At 43.5% G+C, this 18,454-nt stretch overlaps 1 protein-coding gene across 13 annotated transcripts in view; it reads left to right on the forward strand.

Moving 5' to 3' along the window:
• Positions 1–18,454, forward strand: part of JAK1 (Janus kinase 1) — a 246,901-nt gene that overhangs the window by 183,674 nt on the left and 44,773 nt on the right. For 10 of the 13 annotated variants that reach the window (XM_021093532.1, XM_021093531.1, XM_021093538.1 and 7 more), the window contains 4 exon segments: positions 5,459–5,541; positions 8,028–8,226; positions 11,365–11,488; positions 17,691–17,844. In XM_021093532.1, coding sequence (XP_020949191.1) covers positions 5,536–5,541; positions 8,028–8,226; positions 11,365–11,488; positions 17,691–17,844 — 483 coding nt within the window. In that variant the 5' untranslated portion in view covers positions 5,459–5,535. 13 annotated transcript variants of the gene reach the window in all.

Genomic DNA, 18,454 nt, shown 5'->3' on the forward strand with positions numbered 1-18,454 from the left:
TATTGCTTTAGCACAAACACCTTTTTCACAGCTACAGCCTCATTTGAAAAAGGCATTGTAGGAGCTTGAGGAAGACTTTTGAGAGATCTTTTTGATCCTGGGCAAGATGTTTCCTTTCAGGGTAATGGATGGGCTTAGATTAAAATGATTTGCTCAAGGTCTGCTTCCCAGTTGTGTGTAGAGGTAATAAAACCCACACACCCTGGATTATGGTGATATTTCCGTTGGGCCATGTTGCTTGCTTTGTTATCGTCATCTTCCATTTAACCATTTGGCTACTTATTGATCACTTAATACAGTAAAGCACTGATCAAAATAGTGCTTGGAGCTTGTTTGTTACATCAGGCTTCCTCACCAGCCTTAGACTGTGCCGGCTGAAATGGTTTTTAAGGTTTAAGATCTTTAGTTGTAACATTTCTTAAGATATTAAGCAGCTGATTTCAGGACAGTTTAAAAAAATTACATATTTTTTTCAGTTTTTCTGGGTTCATACCTTAATTCGTCAACTTTTTTATTTGTATTTTCTGCTCAGAAATCAAAAGCTTTCATTCCTTTAAGGCATCCAGCCATAAACTCACTGGAGGTGTGATGGTTTCTCTAGTAAAAGTCAAATACCCAAAGTATTTTATTTAGATTCTTGTCATTGATTTTAACCACTATCCAGTCTATTTTCATATAAATCTGGCCATGGCCTTTGGCCAAAAGCAGTCATATTCTGATCATCAGATTTTTGATTAATATGACCTATCTTTATGTCTCTCCACTATGCAAAATATGATTTTGTGTTCTTCTCCTAATGGATACCTATCTTGCAAAACATGTCCTTGAAAATTTAAGAGGCTTTCAGTATCTTCAAACATAGATTTTTGGAATCTTGCATCAGAAAATAGTTGTACTATCCCATCTGTTGCATTTAGTCCTTTTCAGACCCAGAGAATTGTGTTTTGTTTCTTTTGCTTGTCCCTCATTGAGAAAGTGGAGTTTCCTAGTGGTCTAGTGGTTAAGGGTCCCGTGTTGTCACTGCAACTGCAGTGGCTCTGGTGACTGCTGGGGCTCGAGTTTGATCCCTGGCCTGGGAGCTCCTGCATGCCACAGGTGCAACAAAAAGAAAGAAAGGGAAGGGAGGGAGGAAGGAAGGAAGAAAAAAGAAAGAATGAGTGAATTAGATGTACATGTCACAGACATTTGAGAATCTAAAAAATGTTCCGAATTTTTTTTTTCATGTAAAGTAGCATCTCCAAGGTTGAGCCATTAAAGTAATCCTTTATCATTAAAAGGAAGGCGTTTTCTTTCAAATCCTTGAAAATTTATAAGTAGATTAGGGTGGAAGAATTCACTGCTATTATCAAAAAGCTTTTGATTACTCTCTTTTATCCTTCCTGTTTTCTGCGCTTCATTGTATTTATTTAAGCTGGTAATGGAACCTAGTGAATCATGTTATGTTTAAAGGGAATTGTGATTCCTACTGATCAGTTTTTTAGCATTAAATATTTGTTGTTTTTTGTAGCAAGAAACCTGATTTTTTGGGATAATCCAAAGTACTTATAAGCTGTTCTTGCTCTTTTCCTACCTGTTCTAAAAATAAGTACTTAGAGCATATTGTTCAGTTTGTTTGGAAAGAAATGTTATTTGAGTGAAGCCATTGCACAAATGCTGTAGCACCAAAAAACACTTGTCATCCTGAATGAGTTGTCATGTCATATAAAGTGGATCACCAGTCTTAGGTTTAAGTGCTGAGAATGGTGCCTAGCATGCTTTTAAGTGCTCTATGGATGTTTTAAAATGTTTATTATTAGAAAGTCAATTTTCTGAGAGCAAGAATTTCGTCGTTATTAAATCAGCCTATAAAAAATCATAGTAAATGCATATTGTCGAGAAATCTTGTTGGCGATCTTGATTTCTCAGAGTGTAATCTCTTAAGCTAAGCATCGCCATTGATGCCATTTTAAAATTGATAATTCTGTCCAGTAATAGTGAAGGTCACTTTGAAAATTAGGTGCAGTATGACTTCAGTGTAGTATTGCTTGTAGTAGGAAAAGAATAATTGAGAAACCAAACTCTTCTTGCTTACAGGTTTTGATAAAACCCTAGCGATTATTTATTTATTTATTTGTCTTTTTTTTAGGGCCACACCCGCGGCATATGGCAGTTCCTAGGCCTAGGGGTCTGATTGGAGCCTGCACCACAGCCATAGCAATACAGGATCCGTAACCCACTGAGCGAGGCCAGGGATTGAACCTATGTCCTCATGGATGCTAGTCAGATTTCGTTTCCACTGAGCCACGACAGGAACCCCCAAATCCTAGTAATTTTAGTCTGATCCTCAATCTTACATGAGGCCCAGAGCAACCCCATGACGCCTGTGTTCAAGCAACATGTGATCCGATGGTGCATATTAAAATGCTTTGTGGCTTTAAAAAGATTTACACAGTAGCCCTTTTTAAGGAGCCTGGGCCTGGTGGAATTTCAGGTCTCTTCCTGCTCAAAAAGGTTCTGAGTGTGTGTCCGTGTCCTGGTTTGGAGCGGGCGTCTTACTGCTTTGAAGCGTGGAGCCTATCGGCCAATTTCTCTTCCTCCTTGGCAGCGTGCTGCGGGAAACCTGGCGGAGCAAGGCTGCAGACGCATCGTTAGTGAGTGTGAATGGGCTGGTGCTATTCTTTACCCCAGTGTAAACAGGCATATTGAAGGAATTTCCCCAGAGAGACCAGACTGGCTCTTTACATTTAAAGGGCATTTGTGCCCTATATTAGATTCCAGATATATGTGAAATCATATGGTATTTGTCTTTCTCTTTCTGACTGACTTCAGTTGTGTGAGAGTCTCTAGTTCCATCCATGTTGCTGCAAATGGCATGATTTTGTTGCTTTTTATGGTTGCGTAGTATCTAATATATGGCACAAATGAACCTTTGCACAGAAAAGAAAATCATGGATATGGAGAACAGACTTGTGGTTGCTAAGAGGGGGAGGGGAAGGGAGTGGGAGGGACTGGGAATTTGGGGTTAATAGATGGGGTTAATAGATGCCATGCCTTTGGAATGGATAAGCAATGGGATCCTGCCGTATAGCACTGGAAACCATGTCTAGTCACTTGTGACAGAGCATGATAATGTGAGAAAAAAGAATGTATACATGTATGTGTGACTGGCTCACCTTGCTGTGCAGTAGAAAATTGACAGAACACTGTAAATCAGCTATAATGGAAAAAATAAAAATCATTATATAAAAAAAAAAAGGGCACTTGTGCCTGCTCATCCTTTACCCAGACTGCTTTCTCCACCTCCCAGGATAGCCGTTACATCTCTGCTCAGTTCCTTCTTCAGTCCCATGCTGGCTCACATTCCTCTTATTAAATGCTCTTTTTTCCGCATGGCATTTTAAGCTCTTTGTAATTACTTCTTTCTGTGCATCTTTGATTCTGTTAGTCCTGTGGATTGTAAGCTCCGCATGAGCAGGGGCCTGTTGCTGTCGCTCTTCATCGAGACCTCCTGACATAGCTCAGCTTCTGGCATGAAGAACTGCTCAGAAATACTTACTGAGTGAGTCTCCTAAATGTGGCATTTGAACCCCTGCTTCTGGGCTGAAGTAAGTTATTAGCATGTAGCTAATTTCAGATTGCTGTCTCGTTGCAGGGCTGGGTAACTATTTATGTAATTAAAGTGATTGGAACATTATATGTTTAAAGCTGAAACTATAATGATTTGTTAGTTGAATCTTTAAAAACTTGTCCATGACAGGAGTTCCTGCTGTGGCCACAGCAGGTTAAGGACCTGGTATTGTCTCTGCAGCAGCTTAGGTCACTGCTGGGGCATGGGTTTGATTCCTGGCACAGTGGGTTAAGGATCTGATGTTGCTGCAGCTCAGATTCAATCCCTGGATTGATCTTCCATATGCTGCAGGTGCAGCCATTAAAAAAAAAAAAAGTCTGTGACAAAATAGTCAATTCAGATTTGTCACATCAAAATTCATCCTTGTATCCCCACCTGGGTCTGCTCTCATCAGTCTTGCCTAGGTCTTATCATGGCCTTCCCAAACCAGCCCTCCCCAGCGTAGTCAGTCACCGAGGTGAGCAAGGGGCGTAGAAGATTGACATCATGACACACGCACTGTACTGATAAGAGATTGCTTTTGTGTTTTCATTTGTGCTGTCTGACACTTCGGCTGTCAGGTCCTGTGGGAATGCTGGCCTTGCAGTCTTAGAAGTAACTCCGCTCCCTCACCCCAGGCACCCTTCTGCTTCTGCCATGTGATGCCTGGGACTGTGCTCTTCCTAAAGCTGGATTCTGATAGAGTATGTTGAATCACCAACAGAAAACTGAGATAATAATTGCCATTAACTTGGAAACCGCTTCCAGATCACTAAGAGTTGTTGCTCCCTATTTGCAAAAATAGTTTGATTCTACTCTTTGAAAAGAGAATTTGTGAGAAGCACAAAGGAAAGTTGTTAAAATAATACACAACTGTGTGTGTGTGTGGTGGTGGTGAGGATGGGACCCAGGTACCTTAATTCTGCAGAATCAAGCTGGTATTTTTTGTTTACAATGAATAAGGCTCTGAGGGGAGGTTGGGGAGTTGTGAGGGCCGTTATTTGCTGCCTAAATTTTCAAGTAAGAGTGACTCAAAAAATATTTTGGTGAACTGAAAGCATAGTGGTAGAGATTTGTTCCTAGGCCCTCCTCCTTTTGCCCTACCGTCCTCTTTTTCGCCATTAAAATGAAACCAAGGGTAGACTGGGCTGGGAGGAGGGTGATTCTGAAGGAACTAGAAATGGGAAATAAAAGTGCTTCTCTTTGGGGGTCCCTAAACTGTGGTGCACAGCCTCGGAGAGAGAAGGGTTGTCGATGGAAAAGGCGCATGGTCCTTACTTACCCCAGACAGGGGACTCAAACGCCAGGAAACAAGGCCCTGGTTTCCTTTCCTTTTTCCCTTTCTTCTTTTTCCTTCCTCCCTTCCTTCTCTCTTTCTTTCTCTCTCTTCCTTCCTTTCTTTCCTTTTTAAGGCTACACCTGCAGCATATGGAAGTTCCCAGGCTAGCAGTCGAATCAGAGCTACAGCTGCCAGCCTACTCCACAGCCACACCACCACCAGGTCTGAGCCACATCTGTGACCTATGCTGCAGCTTGTGGCAATGCCAGATCCTTAACCCACTGAGCGAGGCCGGGGATCAAACCCATACCCTCAGGGATGCTAGTTGGGTTCTTAACCCACTGAGCCACAACAGGAACTCCCTTGGCTTCCTTTCTTGAAGCTATGAAAATAATACCTTCTTGGATGTTTACACCCTGAGGTACCTCTCTGTCCTCTCTGTGTCTTCATCAGTGTTTGTTTTTCCTTCTTCCTCCCAAATGCTTTTTCCTGCTTGCATAAGGTTTGGGCTCCTTCCTTAATGAAAGTGTTCTCTTATTTTCTGATGCAATTACCTCTGCAGCTGATTTATGATTTATTTATTTGTCTTTTAGCTCAGCTCTGAACAGGCTTTGAAAAGTAGAGAAGAAAATCCAGTCTGCTTTTTGGGGGACATTGAGCAGCCGAATAAATGCAGGTATGTACATCTGCATATTTAAAAGAAAGATAAAAAGGAAAATAGCTTTTATAAAGAATGATGAAACTGATCTTAAGCATGTAGGACTACCTGTAATATATCTTTTTATTTTTCAATATCATTATTTCCAAATGTTGAGTATTCTAGTTTAAAAAAAAATCTTCAGAGTACAAAAATATAGAAAGTACAAAGTCAAAGTCACTTTTTAGTAGATATTCACCAATGTTAACAATTTGTTTTTTTCAGATTATACATATGTATAACCAAAAGAATCACCATATGTACATATTATGCTTTTTTCCCTTTGCAATATGTCTTATACATCCTTTCAGTGTTGGTTCAGATAGCCTTGCGTCACCCTAACAACTACATAGTAGTCCTTTGTGTTGGCTATTTCTTAACTTTGTTGAGTAAATCCTCTCCTGCGGGATGTTGTGTTTTTGATTTCTGTTTCAGTCGGTGCCACAGCTTGATTATAATTATGTACGATTATGTGTACTTGCCAGACTCTGAATTCTTCCCTGCCATGTCTGTATAGATTCTCAAGGACAAAGGTTTTTCTTACATTATGAGGCAGACTTTAGCTGCTTCACTTTCCGTCTCTATTTTTCATTGTGGGGGGAGAGCTGGAGGCCCAGTGTTGGGTTTTAAAACTTTCTTGATTGACAATTGATCTGAACCTCAAGGTAAGTTATGAGCTAGTCTTTCATCCTGGTCTTTGGAAACTGCTGATTTTCAGATTTATTTTGGAGATGAAACCAGTAAAATTGAATCCCTCTCAGTTTGTAGCATTGAGGCCTGTCTGGTTCGTGTCCTTCCTGTAAGTATCTCACCTCGCCAGGGCAGCTAATAGACCAAGCACATGAATTTGGTGAAGGGACCTGTGACAGCTGTCCACCCCCTCTGACTTGTCTCGGGTCATCGTGTAGGCTCTGCGCTAGGCACTGGTGATACAAAGATGAGTGACATAGTCCTTGTCTTCAAGGAACTCATGGTATGAGGGGGCGAGAGACAGACCCCTGTGTAAAATGATCATGACATAGTGGTTAGTGCAGTGTGGTGAGTTCGAGAGAGGGCGTCTAACTCAGAGGGTGGGCTAGAGGTTCAGAAGAAGCTTCCTGGAGGAGTAATGACCAAACTGAGTTCTAAAGAAAATTGAAACTTGCCATCAAAGGATTGAAGTGGGAAGGTAGAGGAATTGAGGAAAGGTAGGAAAATGAGGAAAATGGCATTGGCTAGAGGGTTGGGGCACAAGAAGATGGCAGCTTTCTGGGTTTCGAGCGTGAAATAGGGCTGAGAGTGAGACAGGATGAGGGGCTCGTGAAGCAGGTGACGGAGGGCCTCTGTTAGGGCTTGGGACTGGTCTGTAGGTTGATGGAGGGCCTTGGGAGAATGTGACGTGTGCCACAGGGACATTACTTTGAGGACTGAGTGAAGGTTGGCCTGGCAGTCAGCCGGCAAGTAGGAACCTGGGGTCAGAGGAATTAGTTTGAGGCCATTGGCCTTGAGGGGATGAGGGGAAGAAAGAACCTGTGGGGCTTTCTCTAGTTCTTCCCTCTTGTCTGACCTTGCCCAGGGCTAAGTTGCTGAGTTTGGCTCTTTGATCCAAGTTGCCCACCCTCTTAGGGAAAAGGTTTAGTGTGAGTAACTTATTTGCCAGCTTCTCAGCAGGGGGTTCTGACTTTTTCAAAGCAAGGCTTTCTGCTCTCATTCTGGAGCTACGAAGTGCTGCCCATCACCCTGCCTGTCTGTGGGGTGAAGGACCTGGTTCAACTCACTAATTTTCATGATCTTCTTTTGTGGCTTGTGAACATGAATAGGTCATCCTTTTGTGTGCACCTAGAGCCAGCCCTGGGCTAGACTCTGGGGGCTTGAAGACAGGTAAGGCATGGTTAATGCCCTCACTGAGCCTGCTGTTTAGTGGGAGATAGACATAAAATTAAAAGACAATGTGTCCAGTCACTTGTGATGGAACATGATGGAGAATAATGTGAGAAAAAGAATGTATGTATGTATGTGTGACTGGTTCACTTTGCTGTACAGTAGAAATTGACAGAACACTGTAATTCAGCTATAATGGAAAAATGAAAATCATTAATAGTAAACAAAAAGACAATGTGATTTGTGCCAATAGGTCTATTCAAAAGGTAAGTGATTCCAAGTAGAGACAGAAGGAGTATTAGTAACATAAACATTAGTGGCTCTGGAAAGAGGCACATTTTTCAGGTATAATTTGTGTGTAGAGAAAATAAATTCAGGCCATGTCTAAAATCACTTCAGTTTTTGAGAATATGGTCTGACCCTAATTAATTAGAGTACGTAATTGATTATTTTCCATGCTTTCACCTGCAGTAAACTCTGAGGCATTTGATTTTCAGGGAGGGAAGGGGCGAGGGAGGTACTTATCCAATGCCCTGTCTTCCTGCTTGCTTCCCTTCAAAACACGCTTCCAGTGACCACGTGGTCTCATTTTCCTTCCACCGTAGTATCTAAATATAAAAGAGGACTGCAATGCCATGGCTTTTTGTGCTAAAATGAGGAGCTCCAAGAAGACCGAGGTGAATCTGGAGGCCCCTGAGCCGGGGGTGGAAGTGCTCTTCTATCTGTCGGATAGGGAGCCCCTCCGGCTGGGCGGCGGGGAGTACACGGCCGAGGAGGTGTGCATCAAGGCGGCGCAGGAATGCTGTGAGTACCGGCGGGGCGGCCGCCCCGACCCCCGTCTTGGCCCGGGCGGCTCCGAGTGCAAGGAGGCGGGGGCTCTGGGAGTCAGCGGTTCCGCGCTGCCTCTGCCCCAGACTAGGCCAGTGCAGTCAGTTCTGAGAGTGTCACTCTTCACTTTCTCCGTCGCAGAGTGGCTTCTATCTACTCTATCGCTAATGAGCTGCAGGAGACAGGGAGTCATTTCCTCCACACTTGAGAAATCGAAAAATAGCCGTCCTGAGTAAAGCACCTGGCACAAAGTTACAAGCCCAACAAGTGCCATCTCTCAGTATCTTAATTGCTTAAAACTTGTGAAAAGTGTGACCTATCCTTCTGCCACCATGACAGGCCTGCTTCTGTCCCCCCCACCCCCACCCCCCAACGTTGAGTATGTGATGCTAAATGGAGGTGAGAAGCCAGTGTCACTTTGTGGCTTGGTCAGATTGCCAAGCTGTGAAAAGGAAGGACAGTGAGGCTGTGAACAATGCAGTCCTCTGGTTTTGTTGTTTTTTTTTTTTTTTTGAGAGTGAGGCTTGTTTTAGTGAAGTTAGCCTATTGCTGTCAGAAGTGGGAAACCAAACTAAGTAACAATAATTATCCTTTAAATTTGAGGTCATTGGCAGTTTTTGCCTACTCATTTTTAAGTGACAGGTAGAGTGAATTCAAAGAAACCGAGAGATCTAATCCACCTCGGTCATGGGGATGGTTACACAACTTTGTAAAGAGACCAGAATTCATTGAATTGTACATTTAAAACGAGTGGACTTTGTGGGATGTAAATTGATCTCAATAAAGTGGTTTTTAAAAAATAAACTCATTTCATGATGATGAATTAACTAGCTATCATGGGAGATAATCTGATCCAGGCTTTACTCATGTTACCATTAGCCCTCAGACCACCTCTCTGGGGATAGTATGGTTATTTCAAGAATCACCTACCTTGTTTGTAATGCAGCTTGTTTGGAAAAACCCATTTTCTTCCTGATATATGTCTTTCTGCTTAAAATGCTTTAAATACAGAATTCCAATAAAAGATGAGAGGGTTGGTCTGTGGGTCAGAACATAACACTAGATAAAATTGGCCGAGTTATAGATTATTATGGGGACAATGTATTAATATTTTAAAGTTATTTTGACTAGATAGCACAGTATAACACTAGATAACACTAGATAAAATTGGCCGAGTTATAGATTATTATGGGGACAATGTATTAATTTTTAAAGTTATTTTGACTAGATAGCACAGTATTAAGGAACCAGCTTTGGACAGCAGCTTTAAAAATATTTGTAATTAGCAAAACAATTAGATGTAAATTGATGTGTTTCTAAAGTACTTTTTTAAGGTATGTTTTTCCTTTTCTCTTTAGATTGGTTTATAGTGTTTATTCACTTAGCCAAGCTTCTCCCCATCCGCATAAGTTGGTATAAACCTCAGTTTGTTAGCAAGGATCATTTGTGCAAAATTTTTGAGCTGTACTTAATGAGAGATTGAGGAATTGCTGCTAAAGGAGATAAGAGGGCAGAACCTGTGAGCCTGAAGACAGACACAGCAAAAATAATTCTTAACCTCATTAGCTATTAGGAGAATTAAAAGGTATTAGGCATAGAGTGTGTTAGCCTGATGTCTGATACTAAACCCTTGCTATAACTATTAGTGTTATTGTTATTCAGTATTTTTATTTGAAAAGTATCTTTGATCTTGGTATTTTCAAGTAGTAATGTTGTTTGAATCAGACCTGTCATAGGATTACATACAGACAGATGCATGATTAACAAATTATTCTTCAAATACGAATGTATCACATTCAAATAAGAATATGGAGAAAGAAAGGCTAGATTTCCAGGCGAGTCTGCAGAAGCCAATTTATGAACAAAAATATATTGTTTAACCTGAAAACATTAATCCTAGTAATCAGGGTCTGAAAGTCATTTATCACTGTTTCCAGGTGAAAATGCTCTTTGAAGTTCAGCTCTATCTTCTCTGTTACGCGGAGGAGTATAACTTCTGAAGGGGTAACTCCCAAATACCGTGAGAAGCAGGAATTGAGGCATTCAGCAGAGGCATGGAGATGCCACGGTGCCTGGCATCAATAGGTGCATGGGAAAGAGTGTCTGCCTAGGTGGGCAAGGCCAGCAGGGGTCCCAGTCAGTGGTGGTCTCACTTCAGATGTCTGAGTGGGCAGCAAGTACCAGCTACCTCCTGTTCGCCCATGTTTTTTGGTCATTCAAGTTCACTATATGTTAGTTCGAGGCCTGACCACACATGAAAGTATCAGCAGCAATTGATTATTTGTAGTCACTCTCCTACCTGCTCCTGCACTTCTAGATGACAGGTCTGTGTCCTTTTGATCATGGGCTCCCCAGTGAGTGGATAGTTAACTTGCCTGGTTTCATCATCTCCCTTAACTTTTCAAATATTCTTGTACCAAAGGAGGCAGTAAGTTGGGTAGGGAGGCCAGGGAGCACTGCTGGGCTACCCTTGTACAACCAAGCATACATGTTGTCAGTTGGCTACTAATAAAAAATATTTTTGGTAACGATACAGAGCACTTAAGTGTATTTATTATTCATGATAATAGATTTTAATTAGTGATAAAGATCACTTTGGTTATTTCTTCTAACACATACTTCATGTGCTGCTGCCAGGAACTTCTTTGAATGCTTAATATATAATCACAGTGTGTTTGAATTGTTTAAACCTTTTCTGTAGGAGACAGTTTGGGGATTTCTCAAACAGCAAGAATGTTTCTGACTGTGATTAGCAAGGCGAACATCAGATGTGATCTGGGAACCTCTCAGGTGGCCTTTATTTTTTTGGAAGCAGGACTTGCAAAGATGCTGTCATAGACCCTGTAATGTGAAGTACTGTTATTAGATTTTTAAATGGTTTTAACCCGATTTGCCAGGAGCCATAGTACCTATTCCTGGGGAGCCATCATTCTTGGTTATTATGTTTAAAACTGTCTGACTAAACGTGGTTGGCCCTAAGAGGATGCAAATATGACCTAAGTTCTTTTGGGATGAGAGAATTCCTGCTCTTTACCTATGTTGTGCTTTGTTTGGAAACCGAGGTCCAGATGTATCTATCTTTAATTTGCTGGTGTGTGCTTTACTTTTCCCCAGGTATCTCTCCTCTGTGTCACAACCTCTTTGCCCTGTATGATGAGAGCACCAAGCTCTGGTACGCTCCGAATCGCACCATCACCGTCGATGACAAGACGTCAGTTCGGCTCCACTACCGGATGAGGTATGGGTGCCTGCCGGGCTCCCTCCTTCAGGGGCGGAGAACGGTTAGCCTGGAGCCCTGAGTCACTTACCAAGAAGGATTGTAGTCATTTTTGTAATTTGTAAGTTTTGTGTTTGCTTGGCACGAGAAAGGACTTCTTCAGCACTTGGAATACAAGTCAGGATGAGTTTGATCCCCTTTGTCTGCCACATTTTAGAAGAGAAATCAGTGTGTTGCAGAGGGTATTTTGGAACAGAAGTAATATCCTACAGCAGAGTTTTTCATATGGTGAATCACAGTTACGAATTTCTTTTAGTGAGTTAGACTGGAATTTTTTTCAAAAGAGAAAAAGCCAGTGAGAATAGATACTATCAGATACATACATACATATCCTAAGAGTATTGTTTTTTAGAACTTTAGCTTGAGATATCTGTCTGTGTAAACTAGGTCATCATAAAATAAAATGTTTCTTACTGAACGTTGCAGCTAGAGAGCTTGAGAAATACTGCCTGAAGTGGAAACCTAGAAATCCTAGCTTGGTCTTCTTCGAAGGAGGTGGATGTTTTCCTTCACTACCTGAGGATTTTTGACCAGTGAGGCGGTAACGTTTCTTCTGATGGGTGCTTACCTGCCTCTTCTCCCGTATCGTGGACTTGGTTCAATGTCAGATGGTCTTCCATGGTGGCATCGTCAGTTCTTCATAGCTGTAGTCGCTTGAGTTTATAAGCATGTGTGTTTTGTACCTAGACTTTTTAGATACTAGGGTTAAGCACAAGTTTAACATGTTTATTTAGCAAAGGAGCTTATAAATAGGGCAAATCCTTTTTGAAAAGGATCTTAGCAGCATACGTAGATGTGATTACGTCAGTAGGTTAGCTCAGGTGCTAATGGAATGCAAGGTCATGCTGGCAAAGTCCTTGGGGATCTCAGACACAGGCCCTTCAGTGTGCTGGCTGCTGTTTTCTCTGGGAAGTCGGTAGAATTGTCACCATTCCAGAATGGCCTGGGTGTTTTTCTCAGCGGAAGCTGAACCACGTCTATGTTCTTTGATAAGCATCCTGGGGCTGACTTTTTCTCCTCTCTCTGTACTCACTCACGGCCTCACCTTAAGAAGGGAGGTGTGTGTCTTGTGAGATTTCACGCCCCAGATTTAGGGAGACGTTCACCCCACCCATCTGAGCCTTCTGACTATATTTGGATTTGTTTTTCAGAGTGTAATCTTGCTTTCTGTGGTCTGGGAGTTGGCTTTGCGACCCAGCATTGAAACAGGTTGTCAGTGCAATGTTTAGGAGGGGGGCATGTCATCGAGTTCTAGTTCTTTTCCTCTAGGTTTTTACACTTGACTTGGAATCTAGAATGGTAGAATTTGGGACTTGGAAGAGATCTACGTGTGCCTGATTGAACGCTTCCTTTTTTTTTTTTTTTTTTTGGTTTTTGTTTTGTTTTTCTGCCATTTCTTGGGCCGCTCCCGCAGCATATGGAAGTTCCCAGGCTAGGGGTCCAGTCGGAGCTGTAGCCACTGGCCTATGTCAGAGCCACAGCAACACGGGATCCGAGCAGCGACTGCAACCTACAGCACAGCTCATGGCAACGCCGGATCCTTAACCCACTGAGCAAAGCCAGGGATTGAACCCGCAACCTCATGGTTCCTAGTCGGATTCGTTAACCACTGAGCCACAATGGGAACTCCCCATTTTTCTTTTTTAGGGGAAAAGTGATGTCGCAGAAAGAGTCATGAGTTATTCAAAGTGACACACCTAGTGCATCGTCTTGTTAGCACTAGAATCCTCTCTGAGGCTTTTGTCTTTGTCGATGGTGTGAATGCCTCACCATTAAAAGCTGTCTTTGCCAGCTCCCCGTTTCTGTTAGCTGCCAGGAAGTGTACAGCCGCCTCATTTTTGGCACTTTGACTTCGTACCTGACATTGCACTTCAACAGGATATTGCTTTGTTACCACAGGCTCTTTGAACTTGGAAAAAAAGATCCCACCCTAAGCTAAAACATTTGCATTACATCAAACTACAAAAATTTTGAAACCTCATCATCTCACCACTAAAGAAGCTGTAATATGGAAATAAATGTTGGTGACTATTTCAGTGGAATCCCAGCTTTATTTTGGGAAATACTCTTATACTTCAGTTTTCTGTTTTTAGAGAATGATTTTGATAGTTATTATTTTGTAATATATCTTCACATAAGACAAGCACATTCTTTACTCCTTTCTAAAAAAAAAAATCTTTTCTTGGATCTTCATCAATGAATTTTACTCTCCGTTAGTAAATTTCTATAAAAACCTAAAGAGAATTCGTTGTGTATAATATCTGTTGGTAAACTTAGAATATATAGTTATTTGTAATATAATTTTCTCAAAAACTTGCAAGGAAGGCATTGACGCGTCTGTCTGAGAATTTCTCATTGACGTGTCTACGTGAGCACCTCTCCCTCCCGCTGTCTTTCCTGCATGCTTCTTCTACCTCCTTCTGCAAAGGAATCTAGACAGCTGTCGTACTGCATTTATTTAGGTCATTCTTTATTTTTCTCCATTAGCTTGTTGTAATATCAGGAATCTGTGATCCAAGTTCAGTAATTACTTTTGAAAGGAGTATACAATTTCTCTCTCCAGTGTACTTGCTAGTTTTGTGTTATTAGCGATTAGGAAGATGTTGATTTTTTTTTTTTCTTTGAAACATTCCCTGTAGTTACAATCATTTATTTTTCTCGACCTATGGTGCTGTGCAATATATCCTTGTCGCTGAGGGAACGTGTGGAATGTGGTAGTCACTGATCTAAAGGTTTTCTCTTTTGTTGGCTTATTAAATAGAGTGCTGTCAGCCTTTGACTATAGGTGCTTTTTAGCGATGCAGCCTTGTTTTAGGCTGCCTTCAGTCTTTTTTTTTTTTTTTTTTGGTCTTTTTGCTATTTCTTTGGGCCGCTCCCGCGGCATATGGAGGTTCCCAGGCTAGGGGTTGAATCGGAGCTGTAGCTGCCAGCCTACGCCAGAGCCACAGCAACGAGAGATCCGAGCCTTGTCTGCAACCTACACCACAGCTCATGGCAACGCTGGATCGTTAACCCACTGAGCAAGGGCAGGGATCGAACCCGCAACCTCATGGTTCCTAGTCGGATTCGTTAACCACTGTGCCACGACGGGAACTCCGGCCTTCAGTCTTTACTGTAGTGGAGAAGCTGCTCACACGTGGCCTTATCCTGCCTGAACGTCTTACCAGAGGGCTTCTGAGCCCAAGCTGGTCTCTCAGGGCTCAGACAGCAGTCTCAGAAAGTGTCCTTGTTCAGCCCCGAGGGAGTGTGCTGGGCCTTGGCACTTTATCCTGGAGACTCAGTGGGATGCGGGAGGCCCGTGGCTGCCACTCGTTCAGGGAAAATAAATGTCTTCTTGCTGCTCTTTGAGGCAACTTCCTCCATCCTCGACACCCTTTGCCCTCCTTTCCTAGGGAACCTTCCGTACTGTGCACAGTTCTTCCTCCCTCATCACCACCTTCTTCCGCTGTCAAACAGAACGTACCTGCCCTGTGTGCCCTTCCGTCAGAGCCCTGCTTTGAACCTTTGTCTGTGGAGCCCCTGGCACATGGTTAGCGCTCAGAAGCGCTGAGGTACTCTCGACATCATCACGGTGAGACCCTCTCACCTGTCTCCTTCCAGGCACATTACCCCCCTCCCCCCCCCCCCCCCCCGGCCGGGCAACTTAGAGCTGATGGCGGGATTATTGAATGAATGATGCGGACTCCGCGCTTTGGATTTCCCCCAGCAGTCAGAGGAGAAGGCTGTGTCCTGGCCCATTCTCCTCTGCCCCGGGGTTAGATTTCCTGTGTCTGCCTACCCAGGGAGAGCTGCTCCTGGCAGAGTCCTCCTGGCCTGGGCTCTTTTCTGCCCTGAAGCGCAGGCCTGGGGGCATCGCAAATGCCAGCCTCTTCATCAGCTGATCTCCTCAGGCTTCTACTGTTACCAGTGCCTGATCCCCTCGCACGTGGGATGTGCCAGGACAGCCCTGCAGCTGTGGTTTATGCAGCGTGTGGACTCTGGATGTGTGGTTCTTTCTGTGTGGGAGAGAGACGCTAGAGGCCGCAGTCAAATTATCAGTCAGTTTTTTAAAGTTAGATGGAAGATGGGCTATATTTTGAATTGCTTGAAAGTTGTAAAATGTTGGTTTGCCTTTAAAGTAACTGTCCTATCCGTCCTTTCCATTTTAATTGCCGCTTCTTCAGTTTGCTCGTTCATTTGTTGTTTATGCATCCAGCGAGCGTGGATTAAGCACCTGTTGTATGCCAGGCGCTGGGGATTAGTGGTGAGCAAGGCAGCTGAGGCCTCTGCCCCCACAGAGCTCCCGATGCTGCTCAGGCTGTTGCCATAGGCACCTGCTTCTCTCGGCCCCTCTCATTTCAGTCCCTCTTCCGTGGGACTTCCTTCCTGGGGATCCTCTCTCACATCAGCCTGGCCAGTCTCTGCCTTCTGCATGTGGCCCACACTCTGGAGCCTTGCCTCTATTTATTTTCATCCCAGGCCCCTTCCCCAGGCTTTTTCCTTCCCTGCCACCTCCCCTGGCATTGGGCAGCTTTTCCTGTTTGGTCCTCCTCTGGCACCTTTTCTGAGACTCTCATGTTCAGGAAAAACTTAACTGTGAGGCACAGTGCCTAGGGCTCATGATGTTATTAGGGGCCCACGGAAGTGTTTTAATTTCATTTAAGATCAGGAAAAATAACCCCATTCAGCCTGGATTGTATTCATCTTTATACTAATATGTCAAAAAGGATAACTTTAATTTTTTTTTTATGGAGGAAGAGAAAATTGGGGGGGGGGTCCATAAAAGCCGCGTTGTAGTCCTATTTATATGATGCGCCCCTTTTGCTGTTGCTTTATTGTTATTGCAGGATATGAATATTGCTTGTAGACCGGGAATTCACAACAGGCAGGAACTGTGCCCAAGAACCACTTACATGCTAGAGCCTGGCACAGGGCCTGGTGTGTCTTAGGCTCTGCAGATAGACCTCAGTGGCAGATGTCTGAGTTGATTGGCAGTTCTTTTTTAGGGGGAAGTTTTATTTGTTCCTTCTCCATGCCCTGGTGGTTTTTCACCCTCTCATGGGCATAGCAAGGGAGGGAGACTCAGGCACTAGCCGAGTCTGTCCTGGAGCCTAGGGCTGTCCTGGATCAGCTTGGCTTAGTCACTTTAGCACATTCCAGAACTCGTTGTGTTTCTCTTACAGATGGCAGAGGAAAGTCGTAGTTGAGAGAACAGGCTTCTGGTCTTAGGTCACCTAGCCTCTTAGAACCTCAGATTTCCTCATCTATAAAATGGAAACAATGAAACATACCTTGCACAGTTGCTGTAAGCATTAAATACTATCAAGTATATAAAGTGTTTATTAATTTTGGACACTGCAGCTGATGATTGTAGAAGTATTTGTGTATTTCTTCTGTTTTTAAAACTTTGTGTGGTATTGTAAGATAAAGTATTAATTTAATAACAGCAGTCTGGGAGTTCCTGTCATGGCTCAGTGGTTAACGAATCCGACTAGGAACCATGAGGTTGTGGGTTCGATCCCTGGCCTTGCTCAATGGGTTGAGGATCCGGCATTGCCATGAGCTGTGGTGTAGGTCACAGACACGGCTCGGATCCCTGTTGCTGTGCCTGTGGTGTAGGCCAGTGGCTACAGCTCCGATTCGACCCCTAGCCTAGGAACCTCCCTATGCCGCAGGTGCGGCCCTAGAAAAGACCAAAAAAAACAAAAACCCAGCAATCTGGGAAATGGGAAACACTGCCATATTAACTGTACATCTTGACTGTATTTTGAAACTGATTTCAGAAATGTTAAACTGTGGATAAAATAGGTCTAGGACTCAAGGAAGGATGGCACTACTGAAAGTGAAGGGAGTTGCTGGCATAGCACCTAGCTCCAGTCAGCAGTGTTCTCCTATTTAGGAAGACGCAGTGGAAAGTCAGGGCGCTATCTTTGTGATCCTAAGGAATTCACTTTATCTCCCTGAGTCATAGATGAGGTTTTGACAGGATGCTCTTCAGAGTGCTTGTAAGAATGAAAAGGACTTTATAAACAGAGCAGTGCGGCCCAGAGGAGCGGTCTGTTGGCTTTACTTCTAGGGAAGTTTCGCCTCCAGCACCGATGGCTCTGAGTAGAACCAGGATACCTCTCCCACACAGGCTGAGGTCCCCTGTCTCACAGTTGACATTCATCTGCCTGCCTTCCAGGTTCTATTTCACCAACTGGCATGGGACCAATGATAATGAGCAGTCGGTATGGCGACATTCTCCAAAGAAACAGAAAAATGGCTACGAGAAAAAAAAAGTTCCAGATGCAACCCCTCTCCTTGATGCCAGCTCATTGGAATATCTCTTTGCTCAGGTAAGATGTTTGGGCGCAGGAGGATCTGGAACTTGTGGGGGTGGGTAAGACGTTGTTCAGATTCCCTGGTGCAGCTGACCATTCCCTGGTGATAGCTGAGACGCTTTACGGCCTGTTCTGTGGGTAGTTCTTGCCAACCCTGGACTTGCCCCACATGTGGGGGCGGACGGGGGAAGGCCGCTCAGCATCCCAAGGGGCTGGTGATCCCACTTGTGGGTTTTCCAAGCTTTACTTCTTCCCTATTCCTTTCTCTGCACCTCCCCACTCCCTGCCACCTGCTACCGTTTGACTTCCTGTCTGCAATGCCTCCTATGCAGGGGGCAGAGGAAAGCTGTAAGTGAGGGAAAGTGTAGTTCACCAAGGCCAGCGAAGGTCCTTCTTTTTAGCAGTCACCGCAGGGTTAGAGAGGAAGGAGGTGGCTACTCTGTGTCACTGTGGTGATAGGGTGGAACGATCAGGTGCTGGAAGAAAGCCAGAAAGAGAAGTTAAAGTCACCTAAATTATATTACCCTGAGATAACATTTTTGTTTATGTGAATCCTCATTTTACCATGCAAGCAAATATTATGCACTATGTAGTTTTTGAAAGTATCTTATTTTTCTGAATGTCT

This window comes from Sus scrofa, chromosome 6 (assembly GCF_000003025.6).
Source record: "Sus scrofa isolate TJ Tabasco breed Duroc chromosome 6, Sscrofa11.1, whole genome shotgun sequence".
In the NCBI taxonomy this organism is placed as follows: domain Eukaryota; kingdom Metazoa; phylum Chordata; class Mammalia; order Artiodactyla; family Suidae; genus Sus; species Sus scrofa.